At 36.0% G+C, this 20,272-nt stretch overlaps 1 protein-coding gene across 1 annotated transcript in view; it reads left to right on the top strand.

Moving 5' to 3' along the window:
• The window catches only part of GALNTL6 (polypeptide N-acetylgalactosaminyltransferase like 6), a gene marked incomplete at its 5' end in the record, with an annotated part of 446,353 nt that overhangs the window by 150,610 nt on the left and 275,471 nt on the right, over positions 1-20,272 (top strand). The window contains one exon of the mRNA XM_080344483.1: positions 12,202-12,310. Coding sequence (XP_080200609.1) covers positions 12,202-12,310 — 109 coding nt within the window. The remainder of the gene's footprint in view (positions 1-12,201; positions 12,311-20,272) is intronic.

Genomic DNA, 20,272 nt, shown 5'->3' on the forward strand with positions numbered 1-20,272 from the left:
AATAATTTCTCCACTTTTAATTAATGCTTCATAAAATACATTTGGATTGGGTTGGAAGTGTGAAGTGTATGAATGCACAACATGGGTATATTAGGTTACTTTATTGTCAGTCAGAGGGAAAAAGCATGTTACCATAAATAATTTAATCTTTCTTATTTTCAAGAAATTATCACCTCCAGGTACTTGTTTTAGTTCTTTGGTCTAGTTAGTATTAATGTTTCTTGTTGGCTTGTTTGGGTTTTTTAATAAGCAGTTTACACTTGCTATCCTTAGTCTTATCCAATTACTAACAAAGTAATGCTGTTCTTTTCAAAGTTTCATATACTCCCAGGGTCAGCAACAAGAGCTGAGAAGAAGATGAAAAAATAAGAGCATTTAGTCTAGAGGAGAGAATAATTTTCATGTCCATGAAATTTAGCTACTGGAAAGGAAATACTTTATTCCTGTCCCTGGTGAAAAGAACAAAGAAAAGGCTTAAATTACGGCAAGTAATGCAGGTTAGATGAAAGGGGAAGTTTTCTAATTGCAAGAATAATGAAGTATTGAAGTAGATTGCTGTGAGAGATTGTGCAGTCTCTGCTATTGGAGTTCTGCAAGGGCAGATTAGTTAGATACTTCAGTGAAGTGATTTAGGCATACCTGGTCCTGATTTGAGGTGGGGCAAGATTATGTCTCAAAAAACCTTCCAGATACATTTTTATGATTCTGTGGCTGATTGTTGTATTTCACACAGCAAAACATGGCTTAAAACTATTTGTAGTAGTGAATCGAGTTTTGGGCTTTCAACAACAATGTGCATGACAGGGAAACACCAGGAGCTGCCATAATATCTTAGTACTAAGATGCTTCAGAATATCTTCAGTGTTAATTGACCTGTTCTGGCAATTAATTGGATTTGGGTAAAGGAGAGCAAAATCTATTCTGTTTTGGAATGTTAAAGGTATTCACTATATTCTTGTGCTATTGTTTAGCTGGCAGAAAGAGATTGAAAACCTTTTTCTCACATGAAAGGAGTGTACTAAACAATGTTATTTTGTCAGATCTCCTCTATTTATTTTTAGAGAATTACCTATAAAAAGGTATTTGCATGGGAATAGTTTGACTTAAAAACACTTAGAAGGAAGGAAAGAAAATCATTGTGGGAATGAGTATGAGGTTGAGAATGGAATGAGCGTGGAGTTAAGTCAGATTCGGAAAGCATGAGAACCAAAGCCCTCTGTCTCCCTCACCCCCACCCCCCCCCAAAAAAAAAAAGAAAATAGCAGGAAAAAGGGTGCAAGCTGGAAAAAATGTAATCTAAATGTCATCTAACTTTACACAGGGAAGTGAAACAGAGTCTGTAGCTCATAGCTTAGGGACTGTTTTTTTAAAAGTACATGACTCTTAGCCTTCTCTCATGATCATCTGTGAACATCTGCAATGACTGAAAGTTTTAGTTCTTTTAGTTCCAAACTTCATCACGCTGGGAGCACTGGCAAGACTCCCATTGCCCTCAGTAAATCCGCATTGAGTTCACACAAAGCACAGCAATTGTCGTGCTTCCGAAGACCTTGGAAGAGGTCTGCTTATCAGCTCTGTATTGTCTTAAGAAGGCTGAACAAGAATGTAAACCTGTCAGTTATGTTTAATTGGCTTTCTTTCTGCAGCAGTCTGTGCAGTTTGTTTGAAAATCTCTTAGACAATGGAAATTATTATCCAATGGAAAGAATTCTTCAAGAGATTGAGTAATGATATATATGCTGCAGCATCAGAAGCCTGCTGATAAGAGTTGGCACTTGCATTTGAGCAGATGAGTTTCGTTCAAGGTCTCCTTTAAGTGCAAGATAATAATTCTTTTCCATCATGGTTTCATTTACTTTTTTCTTTTTTTTTTTTTTTAATCCAGTGTAACCTAAACTACAAATTCCAAAATCAGGTATTAATGACACATGTCATTGGTGTGTTTTAATACCATTTCGTGAACTGATGGATGATTTTGCAGGAAGAAGGAGACTTCTAATAGGAACAGCATTACTTTCTGCAAGTTATTTTGCATGAAAGTTTACTCTTTAATATAGGTAGTTTAAAGTTTACTCTTTAATATAGGTAGTCTGGAGTATTTGTAAACACATTTAACACTGTGCAACACTCAGCAATACAACATAGTGTTTTCTTCCTCCTCTGTATGGGTATTGCCAGAAACTTAAGTATTCTGCAAATAAGTGGCCTTGGAACATGAATTCTGTTGTGGTGTGGATCAGCAAACAACTTCAAAAATACTCTTTTCCTTCTTCTTTTTAGGAAAATGTTCAGACACCAGTGTAAAACAGTTACTGTATTTCACTTGTATGCAGAGGCTGTTTCATATAATTGTAATTTATTTATAGAGATTAGACTTTAAAGCTCATTAAAATATCTACTACTCTTCTATTGTAACAGTTAAAAAAAGTACTCATAGAAGGCTATTGGCTTTTACAAATACTCTGGGAGACCAAATTAAGTTTGACTTTATACTGAAGTAAAAAATATGGGATATGCTATTTCATTGCTGCAGAAATGCGTGTTTTATACTAAACTTTTTATTTAGCATTAAAACATGCCAGGTTGCAAGTTTGGATAAAGTTAGTATCTGCATCTGACATTTTTTTTGCAATGTTTCTATTGCAACAGACTAGGCCAAAAAAAATCAATTTCTATTGAAAAAAATTTTCAGCTTGAGTTATTTATAAAAAAGCAATAATAAGTGGTAGCTATTTTTTTCTGATACTGCTGAGTCAGTGGTATCAGACTTGTTGCAAACTGTTACCAGCTGTACCACTGAGATTTGAAGAATGGAACACTTGTGAATAAAGTGAAATTTTTGATGAGTACAGGGTGCACCAAAGGAGAAAAAAAAAATAAAAACTCTTTGAAATTGTTGTTGTCTTACGCACCATTATTCTAAACATGTGGAAAAACATGGATATCTGAAAAGTCTGTTAACAATAAGTGGTACCATATCTTTAGTATTAATCCTTACAATATTTCAAACTGCAGGTAGTAAAAAATTAATCAGTCCCCAAACTGTAAATAGATTTATCTTTGTTTCTTTTTAAAAAAAAAATTACATTTTAAAAATTAACAAAATTACTAGCAATAGGATTCTTTGCTTTGGACATAGGGTTTAGTTTAGGTTTGGGGGCTTTGTGTTTGTTTGGTTGGTGTTTGGTTTTTGTTTGTGTTTTGTTTGTTGTTTTTGTTTGTTTGTTTTTAAGGAGAAGAGAAAGGCTGTTTATATAAAATAACATACTTATAATTTCCGGTGCTTAAAAAAAAAAAACCTAAAAGCTGTCATATGATGAATTCTTTCAGGAGTCACTCAAAATCATTGTTTCTGTTGCTTATCAGAAGGGTCTCATAGAGACCTTTGCTTGTTGAAAAACTGACCAACAGCTGTGCTGGCAAAATTCCTGCTGAGTCTCCTCAAACTCTTTTCTTGTTTGTTTGTTTGTTTGTTTTTTTCATGTTTTTTAATGTAAAAAATAACTTCTGAAAGAGTCAGTCATTAAAAATACGCAGCATTAACACAACATCAGGTATGATTTTTACACTTGCTGAAAATGAATAGTCAAGTATGGATGCAGAATCTTGCCCTAGTGTGTTGGCAAAGCACTTTTGAGTTGAAGGAGGAGACCTGGATAGAGCAGCAGTTTCAGTGTGTGCTTTAGTTCATTTAGATCTGTCATAGACACCTCTGTTACTTGAGTTCTGTTTCTTTTCACCAGGTTGGAATTGAGACAAGTGAAAATAAAACATTAAGAAAAGATTGGTTTAGGAATTTTAGTTATAGAGCAAATCTGTCAGCAGCTTAGACTAGCAGGCAAAAACAGGTGGGGGTTGCTAAACTCTGAAGAATCATTTTTTATTATCCCTTCAGTATAGACCCTACCTCCTGTTCTACAGTCAGCTGAAATTGTGTCATTTAGGAAGCCAGACTTTGCTAGTCACCTTTGCCAATTTATGGTGTTCAACAGATGCAGAGTCCAAATTCCTTTAGATTTCAGTGCATTTTATTCCCTGTCTGTGAAACTAGTGATGTCTTCAACCCCACCCAGAGAGACTGGTGCATCTGTTGTATGGAGAGAAACTGAGGGAGCTGGGTCTGTTCAACCTTAACAAGATGAAGTGTTCATACTCCTCTTACCAGTGGGTATAAATACCTGACGGCGAGGGGTAAAGAAGACAGAGCCAAACCTTTCTTAGTGGTGCAGAGGGAAAGTGCAAAAGGCAATGGACACTTAACTGAAATACACAAAAATCTGTTCAGACACACTGTGGTGTGCCCAGGATAGCTACTTGGCATTATTCTATCCCACTCGGCTGTATTCTTTTGGGGATTTAGAATTCTTTTACTTCTGTTACTTGAGTCATTCATAGCAGTCAGGAAATGCAAATGTCAACCTTCTGGTTGCTTCTGTGTTACAGTAATAAGAGATGCCATGTAACTTGTTGTTATAACAAATTAACTGAATTGCCGTGGTCCTTTCACTGAGGTGATAATGCATGTTTTTGGAAAACTGAGATGTTAAAAGAAATGAGAAATAATTTTTTTGAAGATAGTATCAACATACATCAGAGTTGCGAAGCTCAGAACTTTCCTTCGGGTAACACCTAATACAGTCAACATAGTAGGAGTCCATGAAGCCTTTCCCTGATAACTTGTAAAATATGTGTGTTTAAAATTCTACATCCTGAGTGGCAGTGCATCCTGCAAGATCTTAATCCGTGAATGATGGATGCAAGACAGTATCTGTGCTAAAGAAGCTGTTAGTCTTCTCATACCAAAGTATATTATTAAACGCCTGTAATCTTCCATAATATGACATGATAAATCCCAACTTCCCAGCATGCAAATACATCCTTGTAGAGTTTTGATTCACCCTGTGCTTAAGCACTCATATACTGGGTCAGTAGGAAATTGTGATGTTTTTAGAACTCATGTTTTAACTGTTCTTTTTCTGCAGTTTTTTGACTTTAACAATATAACCATAGTGCAGCAATAACAGCTTTTATACCTGTCTATAAAAATCACAGTAATGAAATGCTTGGGGAGCTTGGCATTTTATAAATAACATTATTAACAGCTTTAATTTGGAATTGATGGCATGATGCTACTAGGTTGTCCATGATATTCTAGAAACTAAAAGCACAGCAAGTCTGATATAAGTGTTTCAAAAATGAAATAACTTTGAGTCATTCAGACATCATAGACTAAATCAAGTGCTGCCCTTTTTTTGATGTGCTGGGCTAATTATTTCTACTAATGTAAATGTCAGTGCATGAGCACTTATTTGCTGTGGCATAACAAATAAATGGCATAGGAAATCTGAGCATATGAAGAAATTAATCATGTCCTCAACTCTCTAATATATCGCATCAAGTCAAGGGTTTAGAAAACAATCCAGGCTTCTATTTTTAGAAATGTTTTGAAAGTAGTTAAAAATAAAGTAAAAATAAAATTAAAAGGCAGTAAGTATATCTGAATGTATTCTGCATTCTCCTTCTTTTTGAAAGTTTCTGAGCTTTAGAGCCTTTTCCACCTTCTCTTGGTAGCAAATAGTAATTCTCTGGATTTTACTGAACAAACTTTGCTTCCTCCTCAGGGTCTTTCAACCTACTAAGTATATGTAGATCTACAGCAGTCAGTTATTTGAAGTATGTGGGAGGGGCGGTGCTGTGGCATAAGGTCCCCCAAATATCCCTCTGGCTATCTCCGCTCTCCCTTTCTCCCTGGACATCTCTCATGTGTCCCTGAAGTGACAGCAGTTTTGGCAGGCCTTGGCTGGCCAGCAGCGGTGCAGGAATGACCGGAACCATCTGTAAGTGGCATCGAGTGTTGGGTGCCCCAGTGGGCAGGGTGGGTGCCACCACAGCCTCTGCTCCCCTCCCAGGGGGACAGCATCCGGCAGAAGGACCCTGAGGAACATGTAGCCTGGGGGTTCAAAACTGATATCTTCAGACTGTGCAATGCTTGCTCCTGGTATCTTTAGGAAATATCCTGGTAGATCCAAGTTACTAGGTGCAATACTTCATTCTGTTGTGATGGGAAGTTCGTAGATGCTTTAGGACTGTATTGCATGTCTTTGTTCTGCATAATACTTATACATAGATCTCAGTAATATGTCACAAGTCCAAATGTAAGACCTTTTCTGGTTTTTCGTCAGGCACGGGAAAGGAGAGCCACATGGACGATATTCAGAGCTTAAGCAGAAAGGCATAGAGTTGAAATAGTGTGATGTTTGGATTTTATACCTATTCTATAGATCAGGCTGCTTTATATCAAGCACATCCTTAGGGGAAATAATATTTTGGTTTTCATCTCTAATATCCTCAGCCAGGCACTGCACCAGAATGGATTTTGCTTATATGTGTAAGTGGGAGAGCTCTTGACTTCAGATTTGGGTCCTGTAGTGCTAATATTTCACTTTGATGATCTTGTGCTAGCATTTAACATAAACAGAAAAAGGGGAAATCTTTCAAAACAACTAATTTTCACGACCATTTGAACGCTTGGGAAGAAGCTTCAGGAGAATGTCTGTCTTCCTATACTTATAATAATACCAGAACAGAAATTTGGCAAACAGACATGTTGCGATTTTGCGGCTGATTTATAGTAAACATAGGGTTATGGCAGTATATCCAATGACACCACTCTTTAAAAAGTGACCCTTAATTCTCATAAAGGAATTATTTTAATTGCTCACAGGATTCGGATTTTTTTATTGTTGTCTTGTTCGGTCAGAGTAGTTGGTCAGAGCTTAGAGTCCTGAGAGTTATTTGTGTCAGGAGGATGGGAAAAAAAAAACCAGTGAATAATCTGTCTTACACAACACTGTTTATAAACACTATACAAAATCTTTTATTTCAAGAACAAAGGGGAGTCAGAGATTGTTTTTATGCTTCTGTTGAAACATCCCTGAAGGTGTCTAATCTCAGCACTTCTTTACTGCCTTACATTCCCATGTGCATCTTTTCCTGAGCAGGAACAAGTGCTTATGTTCTAGGGAAGATGATTTCCTAAAATTCATTAAACAATTGGAAATGGTTGTGCTGATCAGCATATGATGTTTTGTTAATGCAGTATTTGATTGTATGTTGGTGTTTAGTAAAATAACCCCCAAGCTAGTGAGCAAATCCTCAGGCTCGAAGAGAATCTGTAATTATCTCTTCTTTATTTTAGAAAGGTGCATTTCCATTGATGTATCATCTTCCTTTGCCTGAGTCCCCTCTAATTGTCTGCCTCCGCAGAGTAAAATTAAAAATAAATGAGTTATTCGATGAAGGCACTTGTTTCCGAGTTCGAGCTTTCAAATGTCACAGCAGAGAAGCTTTTTTCCCTCTCTGAGGGATCTAATAGTCTCTGAGTTTTTGATAATTGTGCTATTTTTTGGGCTTATCATATTCTCTGTAATTGAACCAGATGTTGAGTCTTCTCTAGAGGAGAAGAATCTTCTGAGTCTATGTAGTACTGCATCAGTCTTGCATCCCAAAAGGTTTGAGGTTAATGTGAAAATGAAATAGTAAGGCAGATGCTGTATGTAATGTTACTGTAGGTGGGTAATCCCTTTTGGACTGAAACACTTAAAAATGTGAAACTCACAGCTGCATACTACATATAACAAATGGTTGGATGATAAATTGTTGTAGGATTTTTTTGACATCCAGTCAAAATCCAGCTCTTTGTATGCAGAGTGATATTTGCTATTATGATAGTGCTGCAATGATAAAAATAGTTCTTGAGTTCAAGAGGCACGGGACTTTAAGAGGCAGACTGCATTATTTGTGGGTGACGTACAGAAATGTTTTAGAGGAGAAAACCCTGAGTATGTTTCAGCTAATCATCTGTGCTGTTTTTTCATTGCTATATATTGATTTATCATTAAAGAATTTATATAAGCATGGCTTCTATGTTGGGATGAGGTACTGGAGGGAAAGCGGGGGTGCCTGGGCCCTCTCCTTTCTCATACCTTGTTTTCCACTGGAAGAAGGCCCTACTGCCTGTGATGGAAGGAACTACAATGTTCTCCAGTTCTGCCTCTCATTTCTTAGCCCTCATGTATACAAAAGAGTAGTGTTGGTCTTGCAGTTACAGACACATGCAGACGTAAGACTTCACACCGATTGTGCAGTGTTACCATTATTTATGAGAACCCACAATGTGCAAATAACAAACACATTCTCCAGAAGACATTGTCTCACGTCATCTATGGCTCAGTAATTTGCTTAGCCACAGATAAATAATCCTTGATAAATTTTAAATTTTTAAATTTTATGTGCTGGAAGCCAAGCTTATTTGATTATTTGTTTAAATGTCTAAACCCAATTTTATGCTGAAGTCATGAGATATTTTGTAGCATTAATTTAATCCTTTTTGGTCTGGTTGCTCGTATGTTACCCCTAAAATGGAGAATTCCTTTTGCTTCCTTCTGTAGCATTTCTGCTTCTATAGTGTGGTTACTTTTATTTCAGTTTAGCCCATCAGTTTATGGTTAAATATGTGCTCAGCGAAAATTCAGAATCAGTATCTGTTAGCACATTTGAACTTGTGAAGTGACTTCATAATCACCTACTCATAACGTATCTTTCTGAGATTGACTGTAGAAGTTGGGATGTAGTTTCTGTGCTTTCTTGTGTGTGCTTACAAGTAGCAATATATCTTGGTTGTTATTGGTTATTATCTAGCCATTACAACACATTGGTCATTTTTGGTTATTATCTAGCCATTAGACCAGATCATTATAGCCTGTGTAAAACAAAACCAGTTTGCTCTAGTTTGTTGCACAATAGTGGAAATAGTCAATGTATCCAAAAAGACAGAGACCTGAGAAAGAAGAGTATTTAGGGTGAAGACAAGGTTAGAATAAGACTATTAATTTTTTTTTGGTTGGTTGGTTTTTTTCTTTTCCTTCCATTGCTTACTTGACAGCTAGAGATGCTTTAGAAATGGTGGCTCTTCCAGTCATTGTCATCTGGAAGAAGGAGGCATGTGAGCATACTTAGGCAGAGTTTTATAACGGAGCCTTTTAGCAGTTTTAAAACATTCCCGAAACTGTGTTTTAAAGTCTTTCAAACTGTAATTTGTTTACCCTTAGGCAGAAGTGAAATGAAGGAAGTTTTCCCAAGTGCTTTTGTATCTTGTTAAGCAATATAGCAACATCAAAAAAAAAAAAAAAAAGGAAGAAAAAAAAATATCCTTCAGTTGCTGACAAAGGAGATATTTAGTTGAGGGAGTGAAGACATTTATGATTTCTTTGGAGCTATAGAATTTTCACTGCAAAGCTCTTGCTCTTTACAGAGAGCCTGGCTGTGAAACTCTACATCCCTTCCAAAGCCCTGTTTCATGCTCACTGCGTAGGTAAAACTAGTGTGTACACAGGCTGAAATTAGTGAGGTCCAGTCTCTCTAAGGGCCACAATGTTCACTCCCCATTGAGAGTATCTGAATGCCACTCTCAGGAAGCCACTGATGAGGGCATTGTATTTCATTCACCCCTACACTGAAAGGATGTTAGAGCTAAGAAATCATCATGATATTGCTTTCTCTTAACAGTATGTATTTTGATGGGAAAGAGTTAAAGAATTTATTATTAAAAGAAAAAAATCCAAACCCAAACAAAACAAAAAAAACCCCAACCATTCAAACAAAACCCTCAGTCTTTAAACAGGGACTTATGATGGCACCAACACTATGATTTTGCATTTGTTTCCTATTTGCTCTTAGGGCAATGTATCCCTTCTGAAATAAGAGCCACAGCAAGACTTCAGTTAGGTTTTTGTGTATCACATGACATTTGGATTTATATTTGTCCTTTTGCTAGATTAATTTTCATGAATGTATTTATTTAACTATATTATGCTTGCAAGAGGGCCCCCTGGTGCATTAGACTTGTAAATGTTATCAGGTAAAGTAGCTAGAAGTAATTAGTATTTTTTGAAAGTCATGGTATCAAAATACAAATAGGCAACAGGGAACCAGCTGTAAGCTCTGCTACTCAGCTTTCTTTCAGTATACTGCAAACTTGCCATTTAAATCACTATTTTTAGGGAAAGAAGCCAGCACAGGAATAAAAGTTCACGGAAGTAAAGTTTATCTTGCTTTTGTTACTTTTGATAGTCTGGAATTTTTGGGACCAAGTGGTTGACACTAGCTGTACCAATATTGACAAGGGATAGAAGTTTAATTGAAGGCAATCTGTCTGGGCCTGACTTTTAAAGACCCAGTTAGTGCTTTAAATGGATGATTTTAGGAATTTGGGCTCAAGAATCATGGTTAACACTGTTGCAGCCTGTGTTCTACCTTATACTTCTGACTTTAAGAAACAAGCTATTTGACATTACTGTTAGAATATTAGCATTATTTGAACTTAGGAATTATTTCAAGGACATGACAGGTTAAATATTTTGATAATATGAAGTAGTTTTATCAGGATATCTTTCAGTTCCTCCACGTGTGAACCTCTGCCTTGTACTATATTAAAACAGGAGAACAGAGTGTTTTCTTGAAATATGTCTGCAAAAGATGTAACAGAAGAAAAAACACAGGCTGCATTGCATTTTGGTGATGTGTAATATAAGTTACCTTTAATATTCAAACTAAAAAAGTAGGTCACTGTAGCAGGATGCAATGGATTTTTCTCAGTAACTCAGGGATTTATTGGAGAGCATTGAGCTCACAACACTTTGCCCTGAATATCTAACATTTTCACAAATATCAGCTGACCCAAAGCAGGTATTTTCTGCATGGGTCTTTTTCAGTCAGAATTTCTAGCATCCTTTGGTTAAGGGTAACCAGCCATGCCTGGCGTCCTTCACTTCTTGCTTACAACTCTGAAAGCCTTTGAACCCCAGTTTTAAGGGTGGCTTTGCTACTAGATCCACATCATGTAGCCTGGCAAACATTTGCCAGTCCTATAAAGAGAAACCCTAACTGAAACTGCTGGTACAACTTCACTTGGAGCCACTGAGTGTTGTCCAGTTCCGTGCCGCCAGTAGTGTAAAATCAGTAAGAAGAGAAGGGTGAGTCCAATGTTCCCTGGGTTTTCATACTTCATACATGAAGTTCAGAGCATCACTCTTATATATGCATAAGATTTTTGCAGAGCTTGCAGTATTTCCTAGTGGAAGACTAATGAAACGTTGCTTCCATGGAAGTGCTTTTCAAGTGTGTTTTCACTCACTCTGTGATAACATTTGTCACATGCGTTATATGTATACCCTCCATTCTGGACAATTTGCTGTTTCAAACCTAGGATTAACACAACTAGAGTTTTCATGTTGCTCCTGAGCAGCAATGAATTGCTTCCTCACTTCAGCACAGATCTGGTAGATCATATTTGCTTATCATAATCTTCTCCACTTCTTTTACCACATTTTTGTAAATTAAACATTTAGAAAAAGGTTACCTTTATTTGAAAACTTCTGCACCTTTGTACTGCTTTCTACAGATCTAAATTTTGTGTACTTCTAATGGTACTTCTCTATTTTATTTTTTTTTTTTTAAATGCCAGCATTTGGCAGAAAGAGTGGTAAAGAAAGAAAGGTTGTAGAAAGACAAATTTGCTCAGAAGCAAAAAGCAGTTCTAAGCTTTACTCAAGAATATGCAGTTTGGAAAGGGGACTCAACCCACCAACTGCATGTTGTGCAGCGCTTTTTTGCTGGGTATCTGGGGGGGAGAGAGGTGTTTGTTTTTTCCCCCTTATCTCTTACCATGAAGAAAAATGTACAGGATTTCAGAGTTCGCCAAACCCTCAAATTAAAGGGAAACATTGAAAGGTGCTCAGTAACTATAACTCCAGTTTTGCACAAGTGATAGTTTAAGGAAAAAATCAAGGTACTTCCTGAGTTGAAGGATGAGGCATTTTTGAAGCCTGTTCAGTTTTAACTGTCCATTTACATTCCATGAGCATCTTACCAAACAGTCACAGCAGGACACTGCTGGAAAGAAAAATGTTAAGCACAAGTTGTTTGACATACTTCGATTAATTATATGCCAAGAACTAAATTCATGGTTTTCTCACACTAAGAAAAATAGCTTTATTTGCCACAGTGAAGTTTCAATATTTGCATTGGCTAAACAAAATGTTTTATTTGCCTGTGTCATATTATAAATGTTCTTCTGTAATAATACAAACCATATATGTATGTATATATATTTATTTGTTTGTTTGTTTACTGTTTTCACAGACACTTCCATTGGGGCTAGGAGACAGACAGTTCTTTACCTGGACTGATGGCTTGAAAAGGAAGGACTGGCATGATTATGAAAGCATTCAAAAAGATGCTATGCGTTCAGGTATACAGAAATTCAGAAGAAGATTTAAGTGTTTCATTCATTCTTTCTCCATATGGTTATCTTTTCTTCTGAGTTAGCAGAAAGCATTCCAAACAGCTGTTTGTGATTGTAGCATGTCCCAAGGATGTAATGTTCTGAACTGAGGGGTCAGGCCAAGCGCAGATACCGTATATCTGAAAACAGCCAAGTGAAAATAATGTGTTTCATGCTAATAGCTATATAATGATTGTACAACGAAATGGGAAAAATATTATTAAGAACATTTTTTCATGTTGATTTACTGTGATGAAATATAAGCAAAAGTGTTTGTTTCCAAAGGGACATGTTACAATTAAAGCTGATTTGTCCTTAAATAAGTGGATAAAACCTGGGTGTAGTACCTATAACTGTCAAGAACATCCGAGGTTATGTTAGAAAGAAACTTTGACCCTTTTACCGTTGTCAGACTCTAATCCTTTAGTCTTGATAAAGCTACTTCACTTCATTCTGACAATCTAAAATTATTTGAAAATAGGAGCAAATTGTATTTGCAGATACACTGAAGGACACTTTGTTGAAGTGAGTAATGTAATTTTAATACTGTATGCTATATGGGCAAAGAAAGGTTTCTGTTCCTCTTTCTGTCATTAGAGCATGTTCAGACTTGAATCTTTCTTTCATAATATAATTTACAACTATTCAACATATGATGAATCAAATTAAAAGGAAGGGAAACAGCAATTGAGTTGCATCTTAATCAGTGTCTGAAAGTCATATTTTACAAAGGCCAATCTATTATTATAAGATAAATTATGCTGTCCCGATCCCACTGTCAGAAGACAAGCAGCACCTTCCCCCCAGATATCTCTATAACTGAATCCAGCTGACAGATTCAGAAGACTCGATAAGTAATTATTTTTGCAGGGGCCTGCATGATTAAAACATTTCAAGTGTAGGTTAATTTTATAAACATCTTTTCTCTTTCTCTTTTAAATCATTTTGCTCACTAACTGAAAAAATTATCTGTCCCTTCCACATGTGCTTAGGAGGAAAAAAGATGGGGATGGGGGTGAAGTTATTCTAAGATGTCTTAGAAGTTGTCAGGTCAGTGTTAATTGTGTTCCAAATTGCTAAGTGCAAAATGATAAGTATCTAAGAGAGAATGTACAAAAGAGAAGCAGCGTATATTTAGAAACATGCACACATGTAGGGAATGTCACATGTTATCTGGTTACAATGGACATTTTTGCAGCATGTGCACTAATGATTTAGCCATATACTTTCTATTTCTAAATATGTTATGTGGACCGCATATGTTTTGGAAAATAAACAGTAATATGCATGATTGTCTGATGGATAGCTATATATAGCATTACCAATGTAATGTAAGCCATTGCATGGAGTCAACTAAGAAATTAGCAAAGCATGTTATGTAGCTTTGTAATTCCCAGTTCTAGTCCTAACATTATAACTGGAGCAGGATGCCCTACTACATGAATATTTTTTCCATTTTTCTGTTCTTGGTAATAATAATTATACTTAAAATATTCTGATTTATTTGTGAGTTTTTTTGCTTCCTTGTGAAAGTGTTTACTGAGTCTGACCATTTAAGAACTCATTTTTAATGATTTCTATCTGTCATTATTATTCATTAGATTAAATTAACTTTCAGCTTGTTTTTTTTTCTTTGAAAATCACAACATAGTAATAGAAATGCAAAGCTGGAGTATCACAGTGCACTCTTTGGAGACATATGAGTCCCTAATAACAAACCAAAATATAGCTGAAATCAACTTTTAGTTAAAAATCAATCTGAAAGCATGAAGTAACACCAGTGAAAGGGCTTCTGAGGACATTTCAGGAAAGGCAGTCAATGCTCATTACGCAGAAGAAAGGAGTGAAGACTGTTTTGAATTCCGTTTAGCTGTTTATCTCTAAAGCTTACAATTTCCTAAGCACTGGGATTGTGAATTTCATAAATCTAATTATGGAGAGGTGCTAGTTTCTCCATGGCTAATTCTTCTGTTTCAAGGCCAAATGTTTTGATCTCCTTTTATTCCACCAAATTAAAACTGATGTTCCTGAATTTGAGGGGTCTCTCCTCAATGCAAATCATTCAATTATTATAAAGCTAAAGAGAAAGCAATTTGCAAGACATGCAGAAAAATGGTACTATTTCTATTTATTTCAAATGTTCCAGGTCATTTTCTTTGTCTCTAAAATTACAAATGATCTTACATATAAATGCTGAAGTGAGCTCGTGTTACTTTTGTTTTTGTGGGGCTTTGTTGGACCACCTGAGGTTCTATTGTATGTTTATGGTGCTTCTACCATTAGTTCACATTTTGTTAGCATGCTGATGGTACTTCAGAAGGACTGAAGTGAACAGTGGAGTGGCAAGGCTTTACGTGTAGCCAAAATACAATTAATATTTGAAGACTTACAGAGTCAGAGGCTCCAATCACTGATACTACTTGTTCAGCTTCTCACTTATGTGGAATTTGCTTGTAGTATAGATCCTTCCAAGGTCAGTTCCCTTCAGCTGGAATTATTTGCTGAAGTCCTTTTGAGTGGATAACACACTTGTGGGCTTCCCACCTGAGAAGACAATGGGTGGTACAGATTCAGTCACACCATAGCTGCTGCTGGCTGTCACTGTTCCATCAGTGAAGATCTGAATCTGTCTGGTGTCCTGGTGTCCACTTCTGCCGCACATAATTTTTGTTTAATGTTCTTTAACAGCTTAGAGTTCCATGCTATAGGATATCAGTTTTACAGCAGAAGACATATTAACTAGTAGCTACACGTGTAATCTAAAGACCTGTGATATGGGATGAGGTGCTTAACTGTTTGAAAATACATGTCTCATATGTTAAGAATAGGAGAAGCACATCTGAAGCTGTTTCACATAGCCAAGTCCAGGCAAGCCTGTTCGAATGTGTGTAAGATTACATCTAGACTTAGACATCAGATGATCTTCTTTTAGTGCCCTTGTGGATTGTTATTCTATTCTCAATGCAGAAGCAATGTACTTTTACTGGATATATATGTATGTGTTTGTATGTGGAGATATATAGATATATATTCTACTCCACTGATAATTATGTTATAGAGAGAGATAAGCTCCTCCAGGAGGCACAGCAATGTAAGATATTACAGGTGATATGGCCTGTGATTAAGGCAGCAGTCTGTAAGTCTATAAATTTAACTATAATATCCAGTTTTCTCACATGTTTCATTTTCTCTGTGACTTGATTTATTGGAATTAGCTAACACTTTCTGACTCTATTAAGAATGTTGTAGGATATTGTTTCTCGCTAGTGGAGAAAATTGAAAGCCGTCTTTGGAGTCATAATTCCTTAATAGTTAATTAGTTCAACAGCCATATTTTTTCTTTACCCTAGTAAAAATCTGTAAATTAGCGTGTGATGTGGGACTGTATTGCCATCAGCTTTGCTTAACATAGCAAAGTCCAGTGGGCTACGTGTAGATTTCTCTGAGATATGGCCATGATGCTACTGATACTGTTGCAGAGTTGCACAAAATAGCAATTAGCTCCTACAACTAAATCCAGCTGTGTCTTGTGTAACAGGATACCTACTGTACCACTGAAAGGAAACTATCATCCAGTCTGCTTGGATTTTCCTCTCTGCCATCAAACCATGTGCCATTTTGATTTAGAAAAAACAAGAACAAAAACAAACTACCCTAGAATCAGCAACTTGCATTTTCTGAAATTAACTGGATACGCAAACGAGTTAAAATTCCCTACTAACAGGCCTGCAGATACAGTTCCATATGAGTGATTCCTTAATCTCCAGAAATGATGGTGCAATACTGGCACAAATGGTTACAATTTAATAAATGATTTCTTAGTAGTCAAGTGCAAGGTCTTTGAAACAGATTATTCATGCCATCCTGACTGGATCATTTTCTTGCAAAGAAGAAATAACTTGGGGATCCACAGGTTACTTGTGAAATATTTTCTGCTGTCAATAAAAAGTCCAAAGTGGTCCTAGATAGGTATGGAATTAAATTAATTTACATGATACTAGTAAAAGTATTATTTGTATATGCCCAGCCTTTCTAGAGATCATTATATTGAAAGCATCGTGATGTTTAGTGTTGATGTCTTCCAAATAAGACATAACATTTTTTTAATTTCAAAATTGTGCTTTTTTTCTTGGATCTTGGTTATTTTAAAATCCCCAAAACAAAGTGGTGGGTTTTTAATATTTTCTTTTTTTTAAGGAGTAATTGATAAATCCCCCAAGTTGATTTGCTTCTTTATCTATAAAATAGGAAGTAATTTATTAATATATTCCTGTTATTTATCTTACCTGTACAGAACTTTTGAAACTCACAGGGCAGCCAGATGAGACACAGGAATGATATTGGTCCAGGTGATTGCGAGATGAGTCTGTTATGTTTGCGAAGTTTTTCCCATACTTATTTGTGTTGCTGAAGGTTGTTCTTTAAACAGAACAAACAAACAAACAGACAAACAAACAAAACCCCCACCCCAACAAAAACAGAACAAACAAAAACCACACAACCACTCTGAGGCACAGTATAAAAGATATTTGTGCTGGATATTATGCTTTGGTTTATTTTCCTTAAAAGACTGACCAAGGAGCACCCCTATTTTAAATGTTCATATAAACAAACTAATCAGTGTCTGTTCCATCTGTTGTTGGAAGGAAAGACTGTACCTTGTTACAGTGCTCTTTTAGGAAATGCAGTTCTTGCTCTTTTCAGATACTTTGATCAATAACCTTTTATACAGCCGAATTTTTAATCCTCTACACATTGTCACTGTAGGTATTCCATTCCAAAAATTTCTCATTCTGTCTGGAATCTTGATAGTTCTTTGACTGCTGTGATAGAATGATTTTGATGGATTAACTAGATATATATATTTTGTATACTATCATGTTTACTCCTGCTTTTTTAATATGACTTAGGAAAAGCACTGGAGCTACTTCTCTAATACCAGCTAATTTGCTGTTATAGTTGCAGCTTGTTTCTCTTTCCCAAATTTCTAATGCAGTTTCAATATTTCCAGTCTCTGAGTGGAAATAAGACTTCCAAAACTGTTCTAAGAATTTTAGTTGGTTGATTTTGATGCAAGAATGTGAAAAGCCAATAGAGGGACTGTGCTGTTTAGTTGTAGAAGTGCTAATTGCTGTACTGTTAGTAGAACAGAGAAGATAGCCAATTAGTTGCCAGTTATCCTAGCCCTGATTTACTCAAAGGCAGAAAAGAGCATTTAATGATTTATGTTAAATAAACTGCTCATCAGTACAGAATAGATGTAGTGAGATGAAAATCATTTCATTCAGTCCATCCAATCACTTCCATTTTTCTCTGAATGTTACTGTGTCATTACATCAAAACTAGTGATTGAAATATAGGAAAACGAATGCAAAAGTATACCTTAAAAAGAAGAAAAAAGAAAAAAAACCAAACAACAACAAACTAATTCCCAACTAAACAGTTGTGATAGATATTTTAGGAAGCATAAAAATAAATAGAAGTTTAATTGTTTCCATTTTCTGAAGTAAGCCAATCAGGTATTACAATGGAGGGTGAGGGAATAGCATAAGCTAATTAGAGAAACTGACTTTATTGGAGCTGGTGTGTCATGCCATCTTTCTGTCAAGAAATCAGCATTTAAAATAAGAGCTCTTTCTATTAATTTATTTTCCTCTGGGAATACAACCGATGACATGCCTTGATGAAGAATATGCTTCATTTGCATCTAAAAAATATGAGAACTATAAACAAATGCAAATCTTACATCTGTCAGAATTTTTGTTTCAGTAAGTAGTAAACAATGCCTTATGTATATATCAGAAGAGAGTTCTTGCATCGCAGTTCAGAGTTGTGAGTGCACCCTATGTGAACGCAGCTTGCATAATGATAACCCGGGTAGCCACCAGTATGTGTATCAGTCCAGCTACAGCAACCACACATCTGTCAAGGCAGTGTGAGTCTGTGCACGTCTCTGGATGCTGAAGCCCCTGGTGTTGCCATTTATGAGCTACCAACTTGGCAAGTTTCTCTGTTTAATCAGTTTTCCCTGCTTCCTTTTGGTTGTCTGGGGAAGACTCTGAGGACACATCTGTCAAGATGTTCATTTCAGGAGTGTGGCGACTGCTGTAGCACCAATGGCCACTGATTTTCCAGCCTGTCTGTGTAGAACTAGGAGTCTGAGATCCCTGAATGCTCCCATGAGGAATGAGATTCACAGGAGGGAGTCATGAAGGCCTGAGGTAGTAATTCATATGCATCCACGAGAAGAAATTCTCTTGATTCCATGAGAAGAAATTCTCTTGATTCCACCTCTGTCTTTTTGTCCTGTGCAATGAGACTGAGAGTCCTAGAGAATCAATCAATGTCATTGTTACTATATTTCTGAAAGTTGTTGTACATGTTTCCCTCAAGAAATTCTCAGCTGTATGTGCTCATGAATTCCAAGTAATAGCACTAATGATGAATTACAGCCTTTCTCAGATAATAGGAAAGATTAAAATATGTAATTCTTGGGTTTTTGAAGAAGTTCAGATGGAATGTTTATATTTAAATATAGTGCTATTTCTGGTCATGAGAATCTATTTCTAACTACAAGTGATAGATATCTTGTTGCAATTTACTGCAAAAGAGGAACTGGACAAATAGAAAAATGAGAACTTTTCAGGTGAGGAGAACTGATAGAAAACAAAAAATAAGGTTTAATTTCTGAAAAAAAAATTATCAACTCTATTAATGAAATTAACAGTCCATAAAGTGGTATAGAAAGCTTGCATACTGCAAATTCTGTAGTGTTTTTCTTGTTTTCAGTTTCTGTTCTTTAAATACTGTGTTTATTTATTTATAATGGTTTTGGACCTATTTTTGACTGCTTGCATGTGTATGCTGAAATGATTATGTTTTGTGAGGGGCATTGGAAATTCAGTGTAATTGAAAGCAAATTTCTGAGCGAATGTTAACAGGTAAGCTGTTATAGCACTAAATATAAATTTGTAAAAGCCATTGTCTTCAAAACCAGTTGATTAAGGAATAGATAAAGTGACTTTTAAGGCATCAATACTTTTATGTTTGGCTGTTGAGCTATTTTGCTCCTGTCTGCTAATAAGATCTCAGAGGAAAAAGACTTTCAGAATGTATCATATCACCCAATGGTTATCCCATCAGTTATCAAGTGATTTGCACAGTCTTTGTTCCTCCTATTTGTGTATTTAAATAGCATGTGGAGGCCTTATAGAGAGGGAAGGAATGAAGGTTTTTAATTCTTTCCTATATTCAGTATAGTCTTTTTTGCCTTTTCAAAATGTCATCTTGACTGGGAGAAGGGGATTTTAAAGATCTTGACCTTTGCCTCCCTCGGTGTGGGCATATTATAAACATTAGTTGTAGAACTAGAGAGCTTACTGTCTGTTTGTTTATACAAACAAACATTCATACAGATTAGTTCTATAAACAAACTAAGCAGAGATGTTGAAAGAGAGGTGAACTGTCTATGTTTGTGATGAAAATGGAAACAGAATGAAACTCTGTATTCTCAGGGTGGAATTTGAAGAGGCAAAAGGATTGAGAGTGCTTTTGTACAGCGATAAAAAGCAGTGAACACCTGAGATTTGACTTCTGTGTGACCTAAGGAAATTGCATACTGGTGATTTTTTTTTCATCACTTCTGTTCAATAATTTTTGATAATAAAGTGCAGTAGAATAATTCCCCCAAACTTCTGTGGTTAATTCTTATCATTTTGAACAGTGCCCATTCCTAAATTCAGAAGAATTTGTAAAAGCAGAGCCTAGTGCCAGACTGCCTCTAGAAGATATGAGGCAGTATCATACAGATAGCAACATTAAATGTAATTCGCTATTGGTTATGAAAAAATCAGTTCTGTGATACTTATATAGATAAATATAATCAAAGCTGTGCAGGGAAAGAAGCATATACTAAAATATTGATTTACT

The sequence above is a fragment of the Nesoenas mayeri genome (genome assembly GCF_963082525.1).
Source record: "Nesoenas mayeri genome assembly, chromosome: 4".
Taxonomy (NCBI): Eukaryota; Metazoa; Chordata; class Aves; order Columbiformes; family Columbidae; genus Nesoenas; species Nesoenas mayeri.